At 38.4% G+C, this 27909-nt stretch overlaps 2 protein-coding genes across 2 annotated transcripts in view; one reads left to right on the top strand and one right to left on the bottom strand.

Moving 5' to 3' along the window:
• Window positions 1-8807: 8807 nt before the first annotated feature.
• fitm2 (fat storage inducing transmembrane protein 2) lies at window positions 8808-12449 on the top strand. The gene is made up of 2 exons (XM_022209694.2): window positions 8808-9021; window positions 10585-12449. The coding sequence occupies exons 1-2, from the start codon at window positions 8849-8851 to the stop codon at window positions 11180-11182; spliced, it is 771 nt and encodes a 256-aa protein (XP_022065386.1). The 5' UTR covers window positions 8808-8848; the 3' UTR covers window positions 11183-12449.
• Window positions 12450-27909, bottom strand: part of gdap1l1 (ganglioside induced differentiation associated protein 1-like 1) — a 31434-nt gene continuing 15974 nt past the window's right edge. The window contains exons 4-6 of the mRNA XM_022209693.2: window positions 22968-23062; window positions 18340-18454; window positions 12450-18259 (exon numbers count right to left, since the gene is read on the bottom strand). Coding sequence (XP_022065385.1) covers window positions 17916-18259; window positions 18340-18454; window positions 22968-23062 — 554 coding nt within the window. The 3' untranslated portion in view covers window positions 12450-17915. The remainder of the gene's footprint in view (window positions 18260-18339; window positions 18455-22967; window positions 23063-27909) is intronic.

Below are 27909 nucleotides of genomic sequence, written 5' to 3'. Positions count from 1 at the left end.
ATTTCAGTGTGTATTAATGTACAGTATTTATATGTGTAATCAGAGCTGTGTTCTATTTTTATTCATCATCAGGCTTTGTAGTTAAGGAGTTAAAGTTGTTGCTGTTAAAATCTGAAAAGAGAAGTGAAATATTTAATTAAAGGAACCATCATTGGAACCAATTACAAATGTCTTTGTTTTAAATTCTGTAAAGTTAGATTAGTGCATTCTGCAAAAGAGGGATGTTCCAATCAAGCTGTTTTGATCCCAATCTGATCTGAGTATTTATTTTTTAAATTTACTATCTGCTGAAAAGACTCTTAGTCCAATATCATTTTCCAACATAATATCCACGTCAAGCATTGGAGATTGGCTGTAGTACCTGGTTGCACCACCAGGTGTTGCCCCCCACTACTCTGCCAAGGAGTTGTTCAGGATGTTTTGCAGTGCACTGTAATTATAAGAACGAAAAATTACTATTTTAATGTACATTGTAGTTTCTTTCTTTTCAGAATTTGGGTTGGTTAAAGGGTTATTTACGGTCAATAGACAAATCAGTAATACTCTATATAACATCCACTTTTTTGTGCTCCGACAAGGAGGCAGAGTTATGTGATGATCGGCGTACGTTTGTCTGTCTTTCTGTGTGCTACATTACTCAAAAATGGAATAATGGATTTGGATGAAATTTTCAGGGAAGGTCAGAAACGACACAAGGACCACCTGAATAGATGTTGGCAGTGACACAGCTTATAGTCTGGATCCATGGATTTGTTAAAGATTTCTGTGTTCCTGCGAGATTTTTAGCACGGCATCACTGTAACTATGACAACAAGTGAACACTACATCAGCTGCCTGCTGACAATCATATGATTGTGATCCTACTACAAATCCACCACTGCAGTCTTATCGGGATTTATCTGTCAGAATTATTCATCGACTTTGCAGCCTTGTTGGAGTTCTGCGCTCTCTACTATACTTTTCTTATTGTTTCATACTACAGCTACCAGAGGAAGGGGACAGCCACATGTTGGCGAGATAGGAGTGCTTTGGGGTTTAAGCCAGGAATGGGGCTCCATGACAAAAAGGCTGAATGAAAATGTTGCATGATTTTTTTTCTTTGTTCAGCCCAAACATTAATTTACAGGGTTTATTTGAGGCCTTTATTTTAGAGCTTCAAGCTACTTTACAAAGGGACATGTTTTGGCTGCTTCCAGACCTCCCAGGGTTGTTTCAATACAATACAATAAAATGTCTTTAGAGGAAGTCCTTGAGGATTGATTGAGCAGACTAGTGAAGAATGCACATTCAACAAAAGGGAGAGAAGTGGCTGCAGAGTCAGTGTGCATCTCCAAAGGTTGCTGGTTCCAGGAAGATTCTCTACCATGTGTAATCTACTGTAACAAAAGACTGACTGCCAGGTTGCACTGCCTGCACCTGTTTCAGATGCAGAGACACAAAAGGAACATGAAATGAAAACAGGAATATAAGAATGATGCCATTCTGAAAATGTAGTGCTGACACATTTTGGAAGCAATCTAAAACTGCTGGATTATGTCATCTAAACTGACCAGTGGTCAGCCAATCTTTAAGAGTATGTGCAAGATAGCTGGAAATGTCACAAAGGGTGAGAACTATTTATCTTCAGCCCTCCAATGAGGTCCAGTTAACAATGACTTTATTTATATAGAACAGAGTTAACAAGGTGCTTTGACAGACCAACCACAAGAAGAGCAGATTCAGGTAGACACTTTTCCAACTGAGGCCTAAAAAGTAGAAATGGAGAACTGAAAAACATAGTTGAAGATAGAAAATGCAACATATGGGATTTCAACATATATAAATAAATTAACGTAAAACAGTAGAAGCACCAAAAATGCCATTGCACAGCAAAAGAGACACCTTTACATTAAGACAAATCTATAAAAAGGATTTAAAGAGATGACGAAAAAGAAGACACTGATTCTGCAATCCTCATCTCCTCACTTTGAAATGTATGAATGAAGAAATACAGTCCTGCAATTCTGTGTGAAACATGAAACACAAGACATGCAAAATTTAAATGTAAATTGTAAAGCAGTATTTATTATTGTAAGACTTCAGCAGTCAGAGCGACTTATAGGTGACACACTAAAGGAAAAATCTGAACCCTTCATGTGAGGCCATCTGATGGTTCTGTCATGCTCTGGGGGGAGTTTTGCCAACATGGTTTGGGTCTACTTGCTCCCCTTACCAATAAATAAATAATATAAAACTGTTGTAAGTAATCACTTTGAGCCTATTATGAAACTTTTTGATGCTGATGACAGCGTTCTCTTCCAGGAAGACAAATTCTTGATCTGTAGAGCAGGAGGGGTCACTGGATGGCTTGATGAGGATGAAAATGATGTGAATCATATGTTGTGGTCTTCAAAGTTCAAAAATATCAACCCACCTGATATGAGGGATCACCGTGTTAGACAATGCTCTCCGTCACCATCATCAAACCACCAAAATAAAGGAACATCTTTTGGAGATATGGCCTTCATTCCTCCAGTAGAGTTCAGCTACTTAGAAAAGAACAAGCAGTATTAAAGCTGTTCTGGTAGCACGTGGTGATCCAACACCTGACTGAGACACTTTACAGTATGTTGGTTAATCCTTTCGTTATGTGGATTCACACATTACCTACTTGGTCTACATCATCCAGCCCTATATTTATCTTCTTCAGAAGACCTGGAATCAACCTGAATGTACACAGTGTCATTCTGAAGCATCTTGTGTGTCACTTGGTTAGTCAGGTATTCTCTCTGAAGTCTACCTTCAAAGGCTTGAGGCAAACTTCCACACAGGCTCAGCAGGGTGCAGTCAGAGTTTGTGACATTTTGTGTGTAAAATGCACAGAGAGGCAAAGATGAACTTTGGTGTACAGAAGATCAACATCCGACTTTTCACTTGCTTGTCAACAACATGAACTACATATTTATTTAATCTTTGGTTGTATTTCTACCCTTTGAACTATACTTCATATTCTGCTTGTTATTATTTTACATCAAAGTTTAATACGTTGATCCTGTCCGTCACTTCTCTGTGGAATCATATCAGTGTAGTTGAATGGATCAAGGAGTTTGAGCATCATCTAACCTGCTGAGAGCAAGGTCGTGCATTTCTAGCATCCAGTGTTTAAATTTAGCAAAGCCCACATACATGTCAGCTTTGACATGTAGTTAATATTTCTATCATCACACATCAAAGAGTAGAGAAACGTTGAGCTGCAACATATCCATCAAACTGCTGTGCAGACAGACTGATAGACTGCAGAGCAAGTGCAGGAAATTTGACTGAGGACTGTTACAAAAATTTGAAGGGAAGCAAAAGTTCAAGCAGTGCAGCCAGAGAGTAAATTTATTCAGTGGTTTGGATGCTTCCCATACAGAATTCACCAGCCTGAAAAGAGCATTCAAGTTTCAAACAAGCAATCATTCATAAAATATCAGTCAGATATTTGTAAAGGCATCACATGGTGAGTCTGCAATATGTCATTATTAAAATCACCACTGAGATATACAGTATGTGTTGCAGCTTTAGTTCCTTTTTCTCAAACACACACTCAGAAGAACTCCAATAGTTTAACCGGCACTCAGTCATAGTGAAAACCCCCAATCACAAAGCAGTCTCCGGGTGGTGTCAGGTCTCAGTCTTAACAATTCATGAAATCTGAGCAGTGAGCCTCCTGCAGGTGCTCAGAAGTGGGTCAAACCAGGGAGAGGACGACTATCTAGCCAGACTAGACACCCCCCCTCCCGCAGCATGATATCGTCTGTCTGGGTCGAGGCACTGCAGGGCTTTTACATACAGAATCTCACTGTGACCTTGTCGTGTCTGATGGCCTCCAGTGTTTACCTGAGAGGGAACATAAAACAAATCTTGCACCAACTGTATCTGAGGCTCCAGAGCCACAGGTTTCCAGGTGTCATCCAGGCGTTTCATCTCAGTCTGATTATCTGCACAGCAGCTGGCGGCTCAGCAAAAGACTCCTGAATATCTAAATCTGCAGCAGTTTCACAGCAGTGCTTACATCTGAATTACTGCCCCCAGGAATCATGCAGGTGCTTTAAGTGTCTGTAAATACAGATGTTGCTTAAATCAAACACTCTTTAAAATTCCTGTAGGTATGTGTAGAAAATAGTGATGATCCACAGAGAAATATCATCCTGTTGAAGTTCCCTTCAGCTCTACAGAGCATTTCAGCATCTTTCCTAATTGAGGCCAATGACAGAGTGAAAACTCAATTACAGACAGCATTACTGTTTACTGCTTCCATGTTCACATACTTGCTACACTGTAAAAAATAAAGTAATTTAAATAGATTTTTCCCTATTTCTTTTACAGATGTTTCCTTTATATTTGAAATGCACCATCCATTTATCTGTATTTTCTGAAATGCTGAGAAAAAAAAGAAACAGATTAGAACTTACATGCCTAGTGTAATATTAATTTAAATTATTAATTTAAAAGTCTCTAACTGAGAATAATTATCAAATTTAGATTCATTAAAATACATGCACAAATATAATGCATTGTGAAAAATGGCCTGTCTAACTGCATTATTGTAAAGTTAATTTCCTCATCTGACAGCGCTTCCTCATCATGTTTGTTCAGTTCACACAGTCAGCTTTTCAAGTAGCCTGCTGTTAACAATTATTCTTGTTTTGGCTCCAAAAAAGCATCCCATTTGATCATTTTGACCATATAAAAACAGCACACTGCTGTGGTATTTTAGCAATGATTTGCTACAATGTATCAAAGCAAAACTGTGTATTACAATAAGTGGTTTTCTTTCTGCAGTGTAAGCATGCACATGGACAGTAAAGGTCAATGAGCAGCAGCAGGAAGAGCTTGTTGTAATTATTCACAGCTGCATTTTCCACTCATCACAGAAAAGACTGCGCCTTCTGATCAACCAGCCAAGATGTCTGCAGGAGAGTTCTGAATGTTTCATCTGATTTATTATATTTGCTTGAGATTTTCTGACTCAACCAGGATCCCTTCAGTGTTTGCCTTTAGCATGTTCCCACAGAGATATCCGCTGTGTGGAAGCAATGGAGGCAAAGTATGAACCCTTTTCTTGTTTTGTCTCAAAGACTTTTTAAAACTATTACCACAGAAACCTGAGACCTTATGGTGAGATGCCTGAACTGTAACCTGAAACCTTTTAGTATAGATTTAGATTCATTTTGCCTTGTGACGGAATTTGAAGTCTGGCAGAAGTAGTGAAAGAACAATCAGCCAAATGGCAGACATGCCAGGAAAATTACATTTCCAGGAGAGGCTTGTTTGCCAAGTCAGAGTGCATCAGGGACAAACTTTGTTCTGCATTCAGATGCTGTAAAGGAAAATTTATGATCCTCCAGTTCAATTTAAATGTCTCTGCAAGAGCTGGACTCAACTTTACCATCATCAGCAGTGATTCTGCCATCATCAGCAATGATGATTCCCTTACATTTTACACACAGCCAGTAAAAATTTAAACACCTCATTTGTTTTTTATGCTTTTATTTATTCTTGAATTTATTATTAAATTCCCATATTCTAAAAAGACGTCCACAGGATAAATGTAGTGTGTGTACAGTCTGTCAAAACACAAAGAAATACTACAAAGGATTCCAAGACATCAGTGATCTATCTCATTTAATTTATAAGGCGCACATTTAGTTTGTAGTCTCAGCATGCAGTATTTCCTCAAATGTCCTGTAACCTGATGCAATGAGAGCTGCATGTGGTTGCTTGGACATAAGTGGAAACTTGCTCAAATCAGTCAAAAAGTTTAAATTTTGAGGCACAGACGTGTATATACACAACATCACCATTACTAAGCGAAGACACTATGAGAGATTACTATGATCATCTGACCAGCAGAAAAGAAAGATCTGGCCTTTGGTTTCTTAGTATAGTGTTAAACATACACCTTACAGTCCCTCCAAAAAGCTCATCTCTGTGCATAAAATTTTACATATTTCGATGTTTTTTTTCCCAGGAAAATAATACTTGAGATCACTTTTTCTGGTCACTATGTGTCTCCCAGCAATCCTACAAAAGTTATATCCAATACTATTTTACCTGACTATAAAACATATTAAGGCTGAGACCTTGCAGTATTATTAATTATACATAAAATTAAAAGTAAGACCCTGCATAATTATAAATACCAAGAATTAACCTGACTAATATAGACCAAAGGTTCTAATCCTACAAAAACATTCCTAAATGTTAAAAAGTGACCGTGTGTGCTAAAACTGGCACCATAAAGATCAAGACAGAGCATCTGCATGTGACAAATTTAGACTGGGACCTGGTTGTTGTTAGATTTGTAATGAGTTCTGAGTGCAGTTGTGAGACGCTCCAGAGAGGGATTAGAGAAAATCCTTCTCTGGAGAGAAGTGTATCAATTTCCCAGATGTTAGACATATTTATTACCTTTTAAAACTATAAAATTTACACGTAGTTTGTTGGGAGGGATTATTCTTTCAAACTTAATAAAGCTCTTCCACAAACAGAAATTACTTATCACAAATGATTTATCATTGCAGTCCTGTTTAGCTGTTCAGCTTATAGTGTTTATTTTTAAGGTGGACCAAAATCAATGCAGTTGAACAAGAGTCGGTGTCTTTTCAATTCCATGTATTTTTTATTATTTGTGAAAACATGCAGCTTGTATTACCCACAGAGCCCTTCAGTTTGGTGGGAGATTCAGGTTTCCTGTGTGACCAGCATCAGTAAGTATCCTTGACTTCACACAGCTCCTCTGGAGACACAAAAGGCTTTTTTCATATTTGCAGTAACATTCCCTGAGGTCAGTAAACACATGTTAATGCATTTAAAGGGAGGCAGCTACATTCGACAGTCTCAGACTAAGTTGTGTCTGTTATTGTGGTCGGGTTTAGCTTTATGTATTGTGGTCTGCTGGCAGCACAAAACCTGACATCTTGACCCTTTGACTTACATCCACATGCTAAACTTCATCTGAGCAAACCTGACTCAGAGCATGAAACCACTGTGTCTGTCTGTGAGTCTCTGAGACTTTAAAAGGCTTCAAACACGGATGCTGAATGATGTCATACATTAGACAGAAACTGCTATGTCCATTTTTAAAACCCATTTTTTTGTAAACCAGCTACTAAACTGTGGGAAACTGACTTGATTTATGTTTCACTTTTTGGAGTAATATGTGTGCAGAGTAGTGATTTTTTTTTAAAATTTTTTGTCATATGATATGTGTTGATAAATATTGAGATCCTTCACTTAAAAAGTAAGAGTGGCACCAAGTGCTAGTAAAATGATTGTTGAAAATAATTGAAATTCAAGAAAAAAACAGTTGAGTGTTATTAGCAACATGTATTCAAAGTATGAAAATGTGCAATGTGGTGTATTATCATTAGATTGTGATTATTACAGATTAAGCAATTTGTAAGAGGCATTTTCCTAGTGCACTTGGTCTCAACGCAGCTAATTTTATTCTGCAAGTATAATACATTAGAATACAACATATTTTAAAAATGTTTCTTGCTAAAATTCTTAACTGGTGAAATAACTGTAAAAAGCTGTTGAAATGTAAAATGAAAAGCATGATAGTTCACTTTGAATCATAGAGGTGTTGCAATATAACTACACAAATAAAGCAGAAAAAACTTTCAATTTGTGCTTATATCAATGTATTAATACAAAGTTGATACAGTCTAATTGTACCATACTACAGTTAGCTTAGAATGCAGCTGCCAGCTTTTTAACTTGCACTGGTGTTTGTTCTTCCTTCTCCTTACCCCTCAACCAAACCTGTCAAAGCAGACATCTGACCTTCCTGAACCTGGTACTACTGGATGTCTCTTCCTATTAAAAGGGAGTTTTTCTGTTCCGGTCTCATCAATATGTCTACTAAAAGAGAATATTTGTATTATTTGGATTTTCCATGAATAACTTTGTGGGATCTTAACTTTGATTCTTATATTCGTCAGGTAATCTGTTTTACCACGCTACCATCAAAACAATTTCATGTTTTCCATGAAAACTCACACTTTATTCAGGAGCTAACATAATTGCACAAGGTTTTCTAGTCATCAGTTAGCTTTTCAACATGATTAACTAACACAATTTTTCATTAGAACACAGGAGTGATGGTTGCTGGAAATGTTCTTCCGTACCCCTGTGTAAATATTCCATTAAAAATCAGCCGTTTACAGCTAGAATAGTCATTTACCACAGTATGAATATCTGGACTGTATTTCTGACAAATTTAATGTTATCTTCATTGGAAAAAAAGGCTTTTATTTAAGAAATAAGGACATTTCTAAGTGACCCCAAACTTTTGAATATTAGTGTATATAACATTGTATCTTATAAACCCTTAACATTTACGTTGCTTGGGTTAATTTGTATTGCATATAATTTTGTAGGATCTTAACCTTAATATTTAAATATGTAGATATACACTTCCAGTCAAAAGTTCAAACCATCTCATTCAATGTTTTTTTGCATTATTTTCTACAATGTAGATTAATACTGAAGATTAATCATCAGTAGTTTTGATGTATTCAGTATTAATCTACAATGTAGAAAATAATTAAATAAAAACCACTGAATGTGAAGGTGTGTCCAAACTTTTGACTGGTGTGTGTTTATATACACAAACAAACCTAAGTCTTAAGGTTATTAGAAAGTGCTCTATCATTCTGGACAGTAGGTTGCGGAATGCATTTAAGGCTTGCACTCTGTCAGTAAAAACAAAGAGAAGAAGAAGAAGTAAAAGCCTCATTGGTTGCGTCCCAGTGACGTCGGAGACTCTCCTGCTCTTGCCCCGCCCACACCGGTTCAGCCGTTGGTCATTGGCGTCAACATGGCGGCGGTGGATGTCATTGTGAACAACTTGGTGGCACTGTGGAGGATACCGGCCGTCCGACACCACTTCCACTGGATATTTTTACTCATTTCAGGCGTGGGCTCAGTTCTGAAAGAGCTGGAGCTCGTCCCGCAGACGTATTTCAGCAGCAGCAGAAACGCCCTGAACGTGTGAGTAGAGCTCAGTGTTGTGTGTCATCAGAAGCTAGAGCAGGTTAGCTAGCAGACGTACAGGTAGTTGAGTTAAGCTGCACCTGTGGCTCACTCACAGCTAACCTGCTGATGACAGACAAAATTAATTCCGTCTGTCATTTAATTCAGAAACAGACAGAGAGGCAGATGTAGGTCAAAGGTAACCTGAATGACCGATAGCTGCCGATGACGTCTCTTTTGTTGTGCACAGGTCACGTTTAAAACTAGACAAAAGTCTGAACTAAAAGAAGCTATTTTCATGAAAACACTATAAACGAAGGATAGAAGTCCTTCTCAATCAACCAACCAAATCTTTAAATATTTGGTCGTTTTGCCTTCATAGTAGTAAAGCTACTCGTTTATTTTTCCCGTTTACTGAAAGCGAGACTATATGACATTTTACAGAAGAAATGCAAATAATTAATAGTTAAGTAAACTGTATTTTGTCAATTTTTGCTCTGTTTGACTGGATCTTGATTGGCTAATAGTTTGTGGTGGCTAATGCTACGCAGTAAAGATAAATGATTGTTGAAGTCTAATCACTGGGTAGTTGACTGACTCTTCTTCATGTGTGCTTCTATATGCACCTAAACTTAGAAGTTTACATGCAATTGCCTGATTCAGCAATGGTTACACAGTCTTGTTTAACCTACATTTATGAGTAAAATGTTCATTTATAAGTAACATTCAATATTTGAATGCTTCACATTTGCTAGGAAGTGTCTTATGAAGTGGAGACAGTTTTATGAAGATTTCCTGTGTTCACACTGGAAGAAAATATGTTTGAGAATCTTTTCACACGAACCACTTCGGTTACTATCCCATTTACAATTACATGAAAGAATTCTCTGGATGGATGATGTAGAAGTTTACTCTAGTTGGATTAGGTACAATTAGAAAAGGCAAATAATGTTTCTTTGTTCTTGTTTCTAAATATTTCTTCTAAGCATGTTGTCTTGGAAGTGATTATGACAACACATTTCTAAATAGCAACTTACCGCTTCCAGCATTTCAAATATAAGGATTTGATGTTTACTTTTAACCCACAAGAAAGTAAACTGCATACTTTGGGGGCTTTGACTGTTGGTCAGACAAAACAAGACATTCAAAGAAGTCACCTTGGAAATTGTAACAGGAATTTTCCCTCGTTTATTTTAATTGACTAAATAAACAATATTTTATTAAATGGCATACACAGTTGTTGCCCTGCATTGTCGCCCACTGTACTACTGTAGAACAGATTTTCTTCAGGTTTGAATGAGTAGACAAAGTAAGGTTAGTGCTGAACCCTGACACTGTGTGTAATTTCTGGTAAACATGGGAGTATTCATCAAGAAAATGATGATTTTACTAAATGAATTCTCTCACTGATTATATAAGTATACCTCAAAGTTAATATAGATGCTGTCATGAAGAGTGACAAATCAGAGGAGATGCCTTCCATGCAGAGTTGCTTCAGGTCTGATAATTGAAGGAATGAAGGTACATATGAGCTGGAATCATGAATACTTTATTCATGTCACTGCCCTGTTGCTCTCGTAGGTATTTTGTCAAAGTGTCCTGGGGGTGGACGCTGCTGCTGCTGACACCCTTCCTCCTCCTTTCCAACTCCGCCTTCAGCAGGAATGTCTCCTTCCTCGGCCGGCGGCTGCTGTCATTGGCAGTGGCAACAGCTGTCTGGTACGTCTGCACAGAGACCTTCTTCTACATCGAGGATGTGACTGGCTCCTGTTTTGAAACTGACAACCTGACTGTAGTCAACTTGGAGTTTACATCCAAAGTTGCCTGCAGGCGGGCCGGCTTCCACTGGTCCGGCCACGACATCTCGGGACACTCGTTCATCCTGGCCTACTCTTCTCTCTTCATCATGGAGGAAACGGCCCCGATGGCCTCCCTAAAAACAGCCAGTCTGTCTGCACTACCCAGGATGGTCCTCAACCTGCTGTACGTGGCCTTGAATTTGATCATGATCATGTGGGTGTGGATGTTTGCTTGCACCTCGGTTTATTTCCATGAGCCATTGCACAAATTGCTAGGGACCCTATGCGCCCTGATGGGGTGGTATCTGACATATCGGGTGTGGTATCTAAAGCGTTTGTCACCAGGACTCCCTCCTCCGTGTCTCCCAAAAGAAGAGTAACAACATGCCTGAGCTGAGCTCCGACCATCCTGTACAAAATTGTTGCCATTGTTACAGCAATCGTCAAAACAACACACTACAGTTGGCGTTATTTGTCCGGGTCCAAGCTGGCCACTTTAAGCTATTTTAAGTTATTCCCTCTTCACAGAAAGGTCGCTTTGTACAAGATGACCGACTTGCAGGGCAGTTCCTCCGCTATGTTTGGCAGCTGCGCATCCCAAAATGACTCTTGGTAATCTGAGATAAAACCAAGAAGCTGCTCTGCTGTTCAGCTTCAGCCTCTCACCTTCAGCCTCTGTGGCTCGTGTGCTACACCGTTGTTTGTCTGCCTTATGATGCTTTACTCAAGACTGAGTAATCGCAGATTTTTAGATATGAATGGGAACACTTGAGAATGTTTACAGCCCCAGTTGTAAAACGCTGACGATGTGTACTTTTGCAGACCAATGTACAGTAGATGTTATTGATTTAGAATATCAGATACCAAGAGGATTTTAATATATATATATGTTAGTTATAGGTCAGCAAATTTTCTTTCTTTGCATTTAACAATTATTTTATTATCCATTTATCTGCCAAATATTTCTCTCAGTTAATTGGTTGGTCAAAAATATCCTAGCAATAGTACAAGGTGATGTGCAAACACACCCCAAAGAGATACAGTTTACAAAACACAACAGCTAGAAACAGAAAATGTTCGGCTTTTTTCAACTGTTCAAGTAGTTTTGTGCAAATTAGTTTTTCTGATGATGATTGTTTCAACTCTAATTTTCTTTGTCTGTGCCATTAAGTTCTATTGCTACCCAAAAAACACGCAATTTACCAGTGCATTTTATTGTCATTTCCACATACACCATCCTGCTGTCGTAAATACTCACCAGTACACCATGTGTGTATTAATTTATGTGTGACAGTACCTGTGGTGAACACTACACTGTCATTTCTATTTTAACAGCTACAAACAATTGTTACAACTTCATGTCTTCTGTAGAAGCCAGTGTTGAGAACAAGAGGTGTAAAAAGTAGTGCAGTATTGAGAGGTGGACCAACACATTGATGGGTTTGGTCTTTTCTTAGCATTTGAGGACAATAAGGAATCTTGTTGAGGAGAATTTTGGTAAATTTAGGTATACAGTAGTGTGTTTGATTTGCGTGTGTTGGTGTGTGTATTTTCATATGTCAAATACAAAATTGCAAACTGTACAGTGCAGGGACCTCAATGGGTTTTGCCAAACTAGTAATAATAATAATAAACTGTTTCTGTAGATTCCATTTTCATTATTTATTTGTCATTGATGGCAACTGAATAAATTAAGGCTTATGAACAAACATCATAAAAAGCACCATAAATAAATGCATATATATATATATATAGAAATATAAAAAATAAAAAGTAAAAAATAAAAAAATACTATAGTGAAATAGAATGGCCACAAATCACAACTAGGATTTCTCGACTTGAACTCTTTGTGTGATCCAAGAAGTACAGATCCAACCCCTCAGGTAGCACGATTTCAGCCGGAGGAGGAAGTGGAGTCGTACCAGCTGTGCTTGCAGTAATCAAAGAATGCCAAGCGTTCACAATGATTGGCTGGTTATGACGGTTCTTGACGTTTGCTCCCACAGTGTCAAAATGAATTTGAACATCGAAAAGTCAACAGAAATAACAAAATGTCGCTACACAATTTAGTGAATTGTATGCTTAATTTGCGATTGGAAGTCTTACTTTACACATACGCGTCCTTTTTCTTACTTCCAAACTAGGAACATTTTACATATATATTTACTTTTTAATCTTCTTTTGTGCCATTTACATCACTGCTGCTCAAGCAGGAGCAGTCTGAAACCAAATAACCTCCCTGTTTCTTAACTGCATATCTAAACAGTTGAATCTGTCCTGCACTCTACGTGCCAAACATGAATTTGGATACAATGACTTTTCTTTCTTAATGAAAATCAGATCAGGTATGACACAAAAAGGAGGTGCTTCTACTAAAGGCGCACTGATCATCGTCTTTGGTTCAACATTTTTTGCAGTGTGCTGCTAGTCACCACCTGTAGAGACGCTTTCTGTGGCAGCATCCTGACAAACCAGCCCGAAAGAAATGCTTTACTGCGAGCGTGCGCTTCAAGAATGTCTGCATAACCAGCCATAAAACCAAAAGCAGCTTACAACTCCAGCCAGTACCTCACAATAATGAGTTAAACCTAAAGAGTGCACAGTTCAGGAGCAGACTTATGACATGTTAAAAGCCTGAAAATTGGACTAAGAAGAAGCAGGAAGGCTCCCGTTGAGGGTGAACAGAATGTGGAGCAAGAAAAGTACACTGCATCAACAAACGAGACAGCTGGCACGGCTAGCCGAGAGGAGAAAGCTTGATTCTCCCCTCCGCGTCTTGCAGCCTTCAGCTCGTTCCCCTCCCTCCTTCCCCTTGTTTAACCTCTGAGCTCATTTAAAAATCAGCATGGTAAAATAACCGAGAATTAAAAATATCTATCTGTAAAAACAATCTTGCATCTGTCAGGAGGAGTCGGCGACAAACAAACAGCAGTAAATTCCAGTGATTTTTCTTGCTGAGTATTGCTGAGGGACCAACTCCAACACGCTGTGCAGTGCAGGTGCTTCAAAGGTTACAATTAGCAACGTGATATTTAGAAATCTGGGGTTTCATTTCATCATAAATTCTGCCTCTGGGCAACACAAAACCCTCAGTGTCCACCTGTCACAAAAACGCGTACACAATAAGAAAGTACCCATGCAATGAAATATACACCCTAAGGCTAACGCAACACTATCGCGCCATAGATGCAGAATTTATCATTTTACTACTAAGTGTAACTTTTTAAACACCCACTTTTCCTGAACTCCTGCTGAGCGACAAACAGAGTGACAGTGGACCACCGTGTGCTGTGCAATCCGTGGTGCTCTAAATAAACCGACTCTGAGCGCACACGTGTCTCTGTGTGTTATTGTGTGTTGGGTGTTAGTTAAAGGAACGGTTTGACACTTTGGGGAAATAACGTCTATTCGCTTTATATGTGAGAGGTAAATGAAAAGATGGCTGCTGATCTGTGCGACACTTCAGTTACTTGTTTGATTTGCACCACCAGAATGAATCAGATGAAAAGTGGGTTTGAAATTGTCTCTTTCATTTTTCATGTTTGGGTTTTTGCTTTAGAATTACAATAAAATATGACTCAAACTTTCTCGTTTTTCATTTCTGTATTCTGCACATGTGGGTGGTCACTGACCCAGAGAACATATAACTCCAGTCCTGGCTGAATTGGCTCCTTGTTATGTAGAGAATTCAATTTCAGATTCTGCTGATTACTTTTAAATCACTACGTTGTCTGACTCCACTCTACATTTCTGAACTCTTCACACCTTATTCTGCACCTCGACCCCTCAAACAGAGACTCTGTTACTGCTGGAAGTCCCACAGTGCAGGTTTTAAATACAGGGTAATCGTTTTCCTATTTTAGCCCCATAATGCTCCCCCTGACTGTCAGAACAGCTCAATTAATCTGTTAGTTCAAAAATCTTTAAAAAAAACTCACCTGGATACACAATTGATATAACATTGTATCCCTTTCCTAATGCTTTGTCATCACTGTTTTTAATAATTCGTTGTTACTCTGCCAATGAACATGGTGGAGTTGTGTGACAATCGGCGTACGTTTGTCAGTCTCTTAGCGACATTACTCAAAAACGGAATAATGGATTTGGATGAAGTTTTCAGGGAAGGTCAGAAATGACACAAGGTCATTAGATTTCAGCAGTGTTGCAGTTTATAATCTGGATCCACGGATTTGTTAAAGATTTCCGTATCATAGCGTCACTGTGTTGTCTGAGTGCTTTTCTTGTTTTTACTAATGTTTTATTGCCTTTTTTTTTTTAAACTGTTGTTGCTCTCTAAAGTTTTGTATGTTTTAATGTTTTCTAAAGCACCTTGTAAGTCTGTTTAATGATTATAATCACTATTACAGTTCAGTCACATTATTTTTAGTACATCAGACGGCGCAATAGTTTATCAGCTACGCTACACATTACCTTTAAGCAAAATGTCATAGACAACATATTGTCTGTATTCAGTTTAAAAACTGCTCTTGATGCTGAACATCCACATCAATACATCGGCCTGTGGCTTCTGTCTATGCATACTTCACATAGATATCTCCAAAGTTGCCAAAATAGCTGTTCAATTAGAATCTTCGTCTTTTTTAACAGTTTTTGTTCAAAAATCACATTCTAAAGCAAAAACCGAACCATGAACCGTTCAAAACTGAACTGAGAGATGATGATCTATTTGTGAAGTAACTGAGGGAAAAGAGTGAATAATGGAAGTTTTAATCCCATTTGTCATTTGATTCATAATGATGACGTGATTTCTTCACCACACTTTACCATAAAGACTGCAGACAGGATTGACCAACCAGACAAACTGCTGAGTTGTTCCAAAGCTCCGGGTTCATCCAGTGGTTTTGGTAAATGGATTACTTACAAATGTGTTATGTGAAGTGGTTCTTGTATTATTAGCTCATTATCTACAGATTAGTGGAGGGACATTGTGTCAAGATGTAGTTGTAAGACATTATTACTTTTGTTGTATAGGTCTTGTGTGGAGCATATTCTAAAATTTGTGAGGCATCCAGTGCCGTCCAAATGTATGTTAACAGTAGAGTGAAATAGGTGTTTGTGCTATTTCAGGGATTTAAACTTTAGATCAAAACACAGCAATGAGAAAAATAGATGACTTTATTCTTTATTCAGTGTTACTTATATTTAAGTAGCACTTGAATGCATGTTGTACTATGAAGTAAAGTGCAATTCCATTCTACATATTTTTCCACTTCACCGTATTTAGTACAGTTTTAGAACAGGAGGTTTGACTGCAGGACTTGTGAGGAGCTCGGTAGCAGCAGGGTTCATAATCAGCTGTAGGTGTGACTAAAGAGGTCAATCCAGTTATGCTCGTGTATTATTATGGATTACATTCAGGTCACGGTGCTAGGCAGACGTTTTCCCAAATATATGTACCCAGCCAGCCCAGAAAAGTCTTTTTTTTTTTAAAAAGAAGATTTAAGCAGTCAGTATACTCCAGGGATGCTGAGCCCAACTATTTTTGTAAAGCATCACTTTCCAACCTAAACAGAGCTGAACAGTTTCAGTTGTATTTAGGTGGGAAAAGACGATTTCAGCTTCTCTCTTAAACTCTAATTCTGTTTGTAGAATCAAATGCAACACTATGATTGTCCTTCATGAGACTGTATTATTATTAATATTATTATTACAATTATTTAAGCATTGTCATGTTTCCATTCCCTACTGGGTGACTATTAATCACCAGTCAGAATGACCAATCAGTTATTCAAAACACCTATAAACACTTGAAATTTCAAAATGTTTGGACCACATGTTTCATGAACTATTGATTTTTTTTTTGTAGGTTTGGATGATAAAAATACTCTTCTGGTGAACAATGAAGAAGATACGTAGCCCATTTTCCATACTGTATCTGTTTCCTAATCAATGAAGGTAGCTGGAAATGACATATCTCCTTGCTGAGTTAGTAGAAGACAAACCACAGTTTTATGAGTATATTTAGTATTTTACGTATTTATATATATATAAAGAGCAAGGACAAATGTAAATTCTAGCTATGTGGATTAGAAAATGCATCTACAGCTTTTGAAATGAGTTAAAAGTAGCTTTTTTTATGATACAGTAGATGTTATAGTTGTCTGACATGATTAACGTAGTGTCTCGTCTTAATGCTAAGCTAACTGACTGCTAGCCAGAGCTTCCTATGTAGTGGACAGGTCTGGCACCTTCATGCCAACATTAGGTGCTGTTAAACTAAACTCTGAGGCTGGATATTTAGTTGTCGTGGAAAATCTCATTTTTAGTGATGGTGATGTATGTGAGGTGCAACCTGCAGCTAACAGCTAACCTGGTTCGGGATCCAAAACTGACTAAATCCTGCACCTCTTTGGTTTTTGCATTAATTAGTTTGCTTCAGAGGTGCAGGATTGTCTTAGTTTTGGACAGAGCCGGGCTGACTGTTTTCCCCTCGTTTCCAGTCTTTATGTTATGCTAAGCTAGCCCTCTCCCGGGTTCATATTTAGCATCCGCACACAAGAATGTGTTAATCTTTGCATCTACACCTCAGCAAAAAGCTAGTCAGCAAATTTCCCAAAATGTCAAACCATTCCTTTAAAGTTTGCCTCCATCCTTTCATCATTTCATCTGGCAGTTTCTGGCAGCACAGCACTTATCAGAAAATATTTGTACATATTCCTGTGGTTTTATTGGTTAAACCTCAGGCAGATGGAGGAGTGAAGAGCAGATATGAATAATGATTATAATAGTGGCATGCGAAGGTCAGTTAACCCCTGTTGGTGTTATTGTGTTCAATGTTTTATCTGGGTTTCTACTTTAAGATTTCAGTGTAAGCGGACCTGATGCATGCCTCCAACAAAAGTTAAATGAGGACTTGCATGCACAAGAGCTGCAAGTTTCCAGAAATTAAATTCCATGAAGGCCTTGATAACCAGAAAATGTGCTGTCAAGAATTTCTTATTACGGAATGTTTTAATATTTCTTTGTTCACCCAGGTAAGTAATAGTGTTCTCTATATAGATTCATTATGTTTTCCTGCAGTCATAAAACATTACAGAAAAGTTGAAACATCACACAAATACACAGACATTTAACACAACAACAGGGCATTCACTACATGTATTTCTTTTTTAAATACCAGTAGGCAAAGTAGCCCATCCCGCCCAGCGAGCCCATGAGAAAAGAGGCCCCAAAGAAGGATGGCGGCTTCTTTTTTACCATCCGGAAGGCGTTGGGTAGGACCGCCGACAGGAGGGTCGTGTGGATGTCGCCCAAGACCTTGCGAAAAGCGAAGCGTTTTTGCACTCGCACAAAAAAGGACTGCAGGTTGGGTCGGCTGCCGTCCTCCCAGTATTTCTTAGAAAGTCCCAAGAACTTGAGCCTGTGCAACAAGGCTCCGAGGCAGATATCAGCTAGTGTAAATTCAGGTCCACAAAGCCACAACTCACACTTTTGACCTGCAAGGCAAAGAAATATTCAATAACACCACTGCTGGAAATGTTGGGAATATGCTTTGATAGTTTCCACTTGAACATACCTTGATACTCTAGTTTCCTTTTCTCCAGTTCAGCCTCCACTTGATCTAGAACCATGGCTAGCTCGCCCAGAATTTTCTTCAGGTAGTTCACATTATCATGGTCCAAGATTTTCGCCTGTCAATCGTAAGACAAAAATCTGGTTTAAAGAGGCTAACCAGCAGGCAGGGATAATAAAATGATATCATTATAATCTAAATGTTTTGACTTTAAATATGAACAACACTTTGCTTTAAGATAAGTGACATGAGATTTATAGATGTCTGTTAAAATGTTACAAACCAAACAGAAAGTGACAAGCATCAAAAACACATTCAGGTGAAGTAAATTCTTAAAGGTGATGTGTTGGCATCGTAAAGTCAGAGCTTCCTCAGAACAGCAGGTCATGTGGGCTGTTAGGCTCTGTATCTAATGAAAAACAAGTGAAGGGGCAATAGGATCATAGGCACCCAAGACTCGTTGATGCTGATGAGGTGCAAAAGCTAACCTATACAGTGTGATTCCAAAGACGAGCTACTGCACACAAACTAGCACTGATTACTGAAAACCTTTATGCTGCTATGATAGAAAGATCTCAGGACACAGAGCATTGCAGATCAGTCAGAGTGTCCATGCAGACTCCTGTCTGCCACCAAAAGCACCTACAATGGACACGTAAGCATCAGATCAGTGGAAAGAAGTGTTGTCATTTATCTGGAGAAGAGATGGGATTAGGCAAGCAGATAAAGGCTTCAAGATAATGTTCTGCTGGGAAACCTTTACTCCTGGTTTATGGTTATAGTTCAGTGGATACAGAACTGCTACTCACGAGCCATTTTAGGATGTAGGAGGTTCTGGATTCGATTCCAGACTTAGCAAAAGTGCTGTTTGGATATTTTTTAACAACACTGTGTGGCTCACACAGGTGTGTGGAGTTTGTGCTGAATAGGTCTTTTAAAATATAATTTTTGTTGGCATTAATATATGTAATTTTTTAAAAAGAGTAATCATTTTTAACGTGGTTGACTTGACATTTTATTTGTGTCAAGCCAGGACAACCCTTTAAGGAGTCTGTATTCTCTGATGGCCCCTTTCATCAACATAATGCTCCCTGCAAACATGGTTCAAGAATGCTTGGAGGAAAAAGAGTTCAAGGTTGACTTGGCCTCTGGTCCCACCTCACAACCTCGAGGACTTCAACAAATTACTGTGAACGTCTTGGTGATGGAAACCACAGAACACCTTCAAAGAACTGTGGAGCCGAGGTTTAGCAGGTCAGAGCTGTTTTAGTCTAAGTCAAAGTCTCCTTTGTTGTCGGTTCTGCTACATGTGTACACATACAGAGAACTGAAACTGCATTTCTCTCTATAACCCTAAGATGTGAAATACTATCAACATAAGAGAAAAAAAGAGACAACAACATCCTAATCTACATAACGTTAGCCTAATAGCATAGTTAACTAAGTCATGAAGGCCAAAACATGACTTAGGGAATTATGCTATTAGGCTAACGATAAGGCATAGAAGACAAGACAAGTCCGAAAATTGCCAGATGGAGTGTAAATTATTTTAGCTACACAATGTTAGGCAGATGTTGTAAATGTTGTAGCTAATCATGGTATATGTGTAGTATTTGTACAAGGTGATTTACATCATATATTGTATTAAATTTGCAAATGGTTAAAATAATTGAAGTGTTGCAGCCACTCAGAAACAAGGCCTGTACTTGAATGCTAATGTCAGTTTGCTAATGTGCTGTTCACAATAATCCCCTCTCAATCTAGTTTAGTAGCCTGCTAATGGTCACTAATCAACAGTAAACATAAAGTACAAATTATAGTTATGAGGAGGTCATTATTTGTAGGTATGTAGTCACAAACCAAAGCGCTGTGCAAAGTGTGTGTTTTGACTTGATGGTGGCGCAAAGTCAGAGATGTGCCTAACTTGTTAGTGTTCATTCAGATGGGAATGTGAATATGTGCAGCTTTTTTCATGGATGTGAAGACATTTCAGTCAAAGTCACAAACGGTGATCTTGTGGTGGCAGTGACAGAAAAGTCACCATGAATGTCTGTCTAATATTTCATGGCATATTTCTGTCTGGAGCAAAAGTAGCAGCCCTACAGAATGACCTACTGACCCTGCTGTCCCCGGAGACGTGCTGCTGGTGTTTCAAAAACACATGCCAGCATGGCTCATCCCCACCCCAGCCCTAAACCCAGCTTTTGTTAACGCTGCAGTTACTGTCTGCTACTGTTTTTACTACTCTCTCTCTCTCTCTCTTGTTTTTAAAACAATGAATAATTCTTTTAAAAAAAATGCAAGGATTGCAAGTGCAGCTGGATATTTAGTATTTAGGTCAAAGGTACAGTGTTACAGGATTTACATTCTGCAGAGTGTTGCTGTTTCAGCTGTTTGGCAGCGTAATGAGAGGAAACTGCTAAAGGCTGTTAATGATGAATTTTCTCTCATCTGCAAACCTCGAAATTCACTCGTCAGATCCAAGGCAATTTGGAAGATGAAACGAAATCGGTCAGGGTGTTAAAGCCTCATAAAGACAAGTCTGACTTGTAATGAATTTGTATCAAATAATAAAATGATGAAGACTACTACGTGCCATCTTGCCAATTATGAACCAACAACTGGATCTCCTCCAATTTTCCTATGAAGCTGAGAGAAGCACAGAGAATCTTGTGGCCTGCCTGCTGCATCTCCTCCTCCTGCACCTGGATTCCTGAGGTGAAACCTTGCCAGGATGCTCTTCATGGCCTTCAGAGGCTGCACCCTCTGAAGATTTCACCCTTCTGATCCATCTACTTCAAAATTTCCTCAGTGACAGACAGGAAGCTTTTCAAAAGCCAGACCAACTTCGTCTACCCTCACCGCCAACCCTGGTGTTCTCAATGACAGCACCAGCCCAACACTGTTTACCTCAAACACTCTGATGCAGCGATTCTTGCCTCCGTCACAGAATCTTTCTGTTCTGGACTATCACAGCACCGCTGAACATCTCACCGAGTAGTGTAAGTGCAATCGACTTTATCTCAAACAAAACAAATGGTAACAGCTCCTTGTCATCTGCTCCTCATCAAAACAGCTATAAAAGGTTTATAGCTTTTAATACCTTGGACTTACACTGGACAACACACTCGGCTTCAACCAACATCCAGGGGACATTCAAATAGGTGTTGTCAAAGACTATCTGGGTCAACATTACACACCGGACCCACTCAGACTCAGCTGTTGGCAATGCAAAATTTTCCTGTCATTCTATGAATATTACAAAGTACATAGCAGTGTGTCGAAATTTCCCACTTTAGAATTTGCGTTATTTTTTTTCCAGCATTTCTAAGCCTCGTGACTTTACATGTAGAGAAGTTAACTACATAATGTTTTCAGGGTCGAAAAACACATTTGAGCTCTGGTAATAACTGCAGCCAAATTAATTTCACCTCCCCTCCAGGTGTCACAATAAAGCCAAAATCTTGTTAACTTTGAGCATTGAAATTTTTGGATATATCATAATTTTAACAGCAAAATGGCACTGCTTTAATATCTGTGACACAGAGTAATAGAAATAAGCATTGGTGTCCTTGATGTGTTTTCTCATTTCTGATAATTCACCCAAAAAAACATTTAAAGGCTCATTTTGGATCAACTTTAGGTGGACAAGTGGTTGGTCAAAGCAAATTAAAATTTAAGAAAAGTCTATTTTTTACCAGTATTTTGATACCAGGCTCATCTTCAAACCATCTGTGTCAAAATTATTTATAACACAGAATGTGAATTAAAAGCTGAAAATTCCACTCACCCCTGTGCACTTTGAGGGCTGGTAACATTCACAGCATGAAGGTCAAACATTGTATGGCTTCATTAAATATACTACAGGTACTGTATTCATATTTCAGGGGTCAGGCTGGAGGCACACATTGATTTTTCACAGAATAATCCACCCTCAATCTCAAAGGGCTCTGTCACCCCCAATCCATTCCTACTATTGTACAAAAGCATTGCTCAACTCATCCAGCTCTACTGATTCACCTGCAACCCCCAACACACTCCACTGTAAGGCCATCACACACATGGCAAAGACCTAAGCACAGGACATCACAAAACTCCTCAGTATTTCAGTTCAAAATTAATATTTTGCAATGTTTTTATTCAATCTTCTGGGTTTTTTTAGAGGTTCACTCCAAACATGGGCTAATGTGTGTGCAGTATCCCTGAAGTCGTACTTAAAATTATCTTTGAATTATCAATTAAGATTCTAGTGTAGGTGTTCAACTCCAATTTGGGCTGAATTGGTGATATATTTTGAGTTCTTAATGGGCATTCTGCTTACATTAAGCTTTTTTTTTCCGAATGAAAACCCCTTAAAAAGCACTCAACAGCTAACTATTCTTCAGTTTTTGCATTAACTGAAACATTAAAGCCCTGCTAATGAGTCAATTAAGGGATTTAAAGCCCCAAACGCTTGCAAATGAGCCATTTAATATCCTAATATATTGCAATCCATTAGCTATACCCTTCAAATCAGACTGAATCCATTTATTTCTTCATTATTGATATGGAAGTTATTAGAATTTTCAGGTTGGAAAAAGAAATGGAGATTTGGTTTCGGCATGTTCGAGGTCAAGTCAAAGTAAACTCACCATTAGCTTCTTCTGCTTGGACAGGTACGGTTCTTTCAGCTGAGGCTCGTCATGGTCCAACTTCATCAGCTCCGTCGCAGCGTTGGCCAGGTGTCCTGAAGTTACACACAAACACAGACACAGAGTGCATACAGTTAAACTGTGTCTTCTATTGTTTAGGATGGGAAAGCAGATGTTATGTTTTCTGACCAAAGAGCAGATACTCTAGAGACCAACGTGTTTAATCCTCTGTGGCGTTATCTGACTGTCTGGTGAGATTATTTCCATCTGAGCTCCCTTCATCGTCCCTCGAGGACAGAGGAGGAAACTCAAGTTGTCAGCTGCGGCACACATTGTTTAATTACGTCACCGAGCCCACAGGGCAGTTCTGGTGATGTTCTCCATTTTTCATTTTGTCAGCAATATGACAGACCAAAAACATCTTTCTAACAAGTATATATGAAGCTACATGCACCTACTTCCTCTGCTCCATAGAGCTCCACTGCTGGATGTTCACCTGTAGACTCCAGAGATCTATTTTTTAATTGCATTTCGAAGGTACTTTATTCCATCATTCCAATTTCTCATGACTTTGTCACTCAGTCAGGTCCTTGTGACTACATATCATTGTTTTCTTTCTCTTTTCATTTTACTTTGTAGAAACACTTGAGAATCCCAGTCTAAAGTGTCCAATTCTGCCTGTACAAATGTAATAGATGCAACTGTTTGTTGAGTTCATGTTTTTTTTTAACAATTTGCAATTATTTTACAGATTTTACCTGTTTTGTTAAAATACAAAAATAGCTAGTGTAATCACACAAAAAAGATTTAATTTAATTTTCTATTTTTTGTGTATTTACGTCAGGAAAAAATAGAATTTTGCTGATATTTTCCTTTATTAAAAAGAAAATATTGGAAATTATGCATATTAAACATACATAATAAAATATAATATGTGCAAATAAAACAAAAATAAAAATAATACTATTAAATCTGTTTTTTACAAACTTTTTTCTTTCACAATGCATGAATTTAAAATTGTTCTAATGCACTAGCTGAACATCGTTATTTTTACAGATATTTCCTCTCTCCATCATGTTTAAGTTTGTCTTTTTGGCACACTTGCTGCCATATTTTCACATAAAAATTTTTAAATTTTTAAAAGAAAATTTAAGTGTAATTCAAAGGGATCATCATCACAGCTGTTGTGGCCACACCAGTAACTAATATTACTGTACACTCTTGTGGCTAACATGGCTAATCTACATGAGCAATAATACTGTGTGACTGTAGCGTTTACACCTATTACTATAGTCAGATAAAGTTGGATATTTACACAATTTTGGTGGGGTTTTAATCCTGAATATTTAAATTACTCAGATAAATTCACATAATAAGTAACATGGTAACATCCTGGCATTAGTATTCAGGCTTGTTGTGGTGAATCATGACGCTAGTCTTGTTTTCCTAGTGAAAAAGGAACTTTGACGCAGCGGCTGTTGCTTTAATGTCCTGTGTAAATGACAGTGACTCAACTTGAGTGAAGTATCAGACTGTATTGGGAATGTAGTCTGTCAGTCACTTTGAAGGAGATGGTCACAAATGCAGCAGACAGATTTCCTCAAACTGCACCTGCTGCAGGGAACGTCTGGCGCTCAGCTGTAAAATCGACTTCAATAAAGTTGTGTTTTTGCTCGGGAAACAGATAGGATGATGGGAAATGTTAGCTTTCTCTATCATATGCTAGTCAGTAGTCCTTTTATGAGATGAAAGTCTAAAAAGGAAGCATAAATCTGCTTTTACAGTTGGATACATTGATGAAGTTGGTCTTTTCATGGTAATCGTTGATGACAACATAAATGTAGAACGTGCTCTGTATCAAACACTTCTTTCAGTCTTATTGAGTATTAATATAATGTGGTCACTGTTGATTGTAGCTTCATTACAAATATGCTACTACGTCGATTTTCACATTTTCAAGAATAAAACTTCAGGATGAACCCAGATATATTACAATATTTTAGCGTAAATTGTGTCTCCAGTCTGCAGCGTAATCACACAAACCAGTTGGGCTGATTTTATGGGTGTAACACCTACTGACCAGGGTTTCACTGGATAATTAATTCTGCTGCAGAACGTCATCTTGTCCAGCCTGTTGCTTTGATTTACAGGCCGAGGCCATTACCTTGTGGAAAGAGTTCAGCCTGGGAGGCCTTATGTATGCTGTTATAAACCTGGCATCACTACAAAGTGCTGTGTTAAGGGTTTCTGGTATTGAGTAGCATCAAATTACACAGTATGCTAATCACGCTGTGCACATAAAAACAGGGATTTGTTTGCCGATGATGTGGAAAATGCTATGAGTAAGATGAATAACTTTGCATTGATAATGTCTAATGTCTGTTGTTTTGGTTCGAGGAGACCAGCTGGCTCTGAAGTTGAAGCTCATTCACTTCAAGTCTGTGTAAATATTCAGACTAATGAGGTAAAAGCACTGAAATGTATTTTCATCATGTTTGAAAAATGAACTGCTCACGAAAATTAGTCTTTAATCTTGTCAATCTACAGTTTTGACACATTGCAGAAACTGTCCCGCCCAGCAATTAGCCGAGTGTTTTTGCTGCTGACATGCTTCAATGAGTGCATGTCTGGGTAGTATTAAATGTCTAAAGAAGAATTCAGTTCTGGCGTGGCAGCCCTTGAGTATACAGACAACACGCATGACATTCTGTTGCACCTGTGCCCCGTACATATTCCCCCTGCCTCATTAATCTACAGTGCCTCGCACGCTAAAGTTCATATAGGCTACATAAACATATAGGCTAACATAAACAGACTCACAGTCAGTGGCTCCTACATGCATAAATGTAAAACTGTGTTATCAACAAACTTTACTGCGGGTGATCTAAAGGTACAAAGTAACACATGGATGTCCTGGTCAAACTTCAATGATCAGGATCAGGACCAATAAAAGCATTATTTTTTTTAACTCATCAGCATCGGTTTGATTAAGCACAAACTAAAGCCTGAACTTTTGATTACATCTGCTGTCATACAGGAGTATTCATTTTGTTGCAGGACACAGTGAAACTGACTGCAATGTAGAATTATAATACATTGAAATATGTAAGTAAGCCAACACCTACTTGTAATATCTGCAGTGCAACTATATGAGGAAGCAGCATAAAGAGAACTGCTTTTAATACGACCTGTTTGTTCTGGCACCTAAAAAGTTCACACTCACCTGAACACAGAGTTTACTCAGGGAATTCAGGCAAAGGCTGCACCGAAACAACACACTGGAAGAGATTTTTAAAACAAAGCTTTCCTCCAGACATCCAAGCCAAGAAAGTCCAAGGAAAAGCCAAGACAATAACAGGAAGGATCTGATTCATTTCGACAAGAAAAACAATTGTGCATTTCTGCACCCAAGCTCTTCCTTAATGTAGATGTAGCCGTAGTAGCTGGTTGTAATTTTACCCCCTAACTGTTCAATATTATAGAGACCCAAGAAGATTACGGGCAGTTCATATTAGCAAGTAGAGAGCATTGCATGAGTTTAGCTAGCAACGACCTCCATGACAAAGTCTTCTGTGATGCTTAATGGCTCAAATGTTTAAGACAAGCCAGAACTCATTCGGATCGCATTCCTATATCCTAGTGGCATACGTAACAAAGCTGCCTTTCAGGCCTAAATCATGCATCCGTTGACGAAAACAGCAATATCAGCACAGAAACAATGTACGCTGGGCTCAATTTGTGCTATCAGTTAATCATTGTTGAGTGGTATGATTCCTGATTAAGAAAATTATTTAAAATTTGCATTCCTAAATTCCTGTGCTCTTCCTTTAAAACACTTGTGTGACAGCAGACATAAATAAAATAGTAACCTTAGGTCTCTGCACATAATAAATATTTTAAAACGCCTTCATCTACACAATCCCAAACTTTGAGATTAGTTCAGGACATCTTTATTTTGACCACAGCCCACTTTTTCAGTATTGTTCAATGAAGGGTCAACATAGATTTACAGGCATGGCTGAGGCTGTTATATTTTGTGAATGTTTTATTTGTGAGAACATTTCACCTCTTTTCCAGTACTAGGTGACACCTAACAAAACCACATTAGCTCATTTAATAATATACACCTGTTGGGTTAGAACATTTCTGTTCGATATTAATTACTGACTCTTATTGCATGTATAATCGTAGAACCTTATGTTTTGATGTTCACCTGTGTACCAGTGCTTCCATGTCCCCTGTTAAATCAAAAGAATACAATTTTGGAAGTGCTAACAGGTAAAAGATTACGTTATTTCCACATACACACCTGTGGGCCCACTTGCATGTATTCATATATTAAATGTGTGTGAGCATGCATTGTGAACTGCAGCAGAACCTTGTCACATTACATTAAGCTGCATCGATGGACTCTGAACACTGTGTGCCTGCTAGAATTAGACTCACTTGAATGGATTCAGTTGCTGGAAACAGTCTGTTTCTGGTACTTTGGGACTGAAAAGTTCAGGCTGCCTATCTGTTAAAAATGAAGCTACAGAAAGCAGCAGCAGGCTAGCTTAGCTTAGCATGAGAACTGTAAACAGGGGGGCACTTTTTAAAAGATATTTGCTTAAACAGTACTACGCTAATAGGTTAAAATGCAAGTTTCCTACAGTTTTCGAAAGCTCTGTCTGCTTCTCCCAATATTAAAACTACAACAAAAGAAATCCAGTAAAGTTTATTCTCAAAGGTGCCCTTGGCCAAAACTCTGGCTTAGCCGGATTTGGTCTTGGTGTGTAGCACAGTGGCTGCCCAGTAATAGTAATACGTAGGGAGGATTAAATACAGGGAATAAATCTACAGCCTCAGCTGTTGATGCTGTTTTTGACCAGAGTCAGTACAAAGACATTCTGTGAGGCTGCGTATGATTACAGTGAGATATAATATGAGTCTAACCTTTGTC

This window comes from Acanthochromis polyacanthus, chromosome 6, assembly GCF_021347895.1.
Source record: "Acanthochromis polyacanthus isolate Apoly-LR-REF ecotype Palm Island chromosome 6, KAUST_Apoly_ChrSc, whole genome shotgun sequence".
Classification (NCBI taxonomy): domain Eukaryota; kingdom Metazoa; phylum Chordata; class Actinopteri; family Pomacentridae; genus Acanthochromis; species Acanthochromis polyacanthus.
Note: the sequence above shows the minus strand (reverse complement) of the source record. Positions and strands in the feature narration are given on the sequence as shown.

Coding starts and splice junctions, on each gene's coding strand:
- fitm2 (XM_022209694.2), top strand. CDS start 8,849: ATGGCGGCGGTGGATGTCATTGTGAACAACTTGGTGGCACTGTGGAGG. Junction 9,022..10,584: donor AGCAGAAACGCCCTGAACGT/GTGAGTAGAGCT, acceptor TTGCTCTCGTAG/GTATTTTGTCAAAGTGTCCT.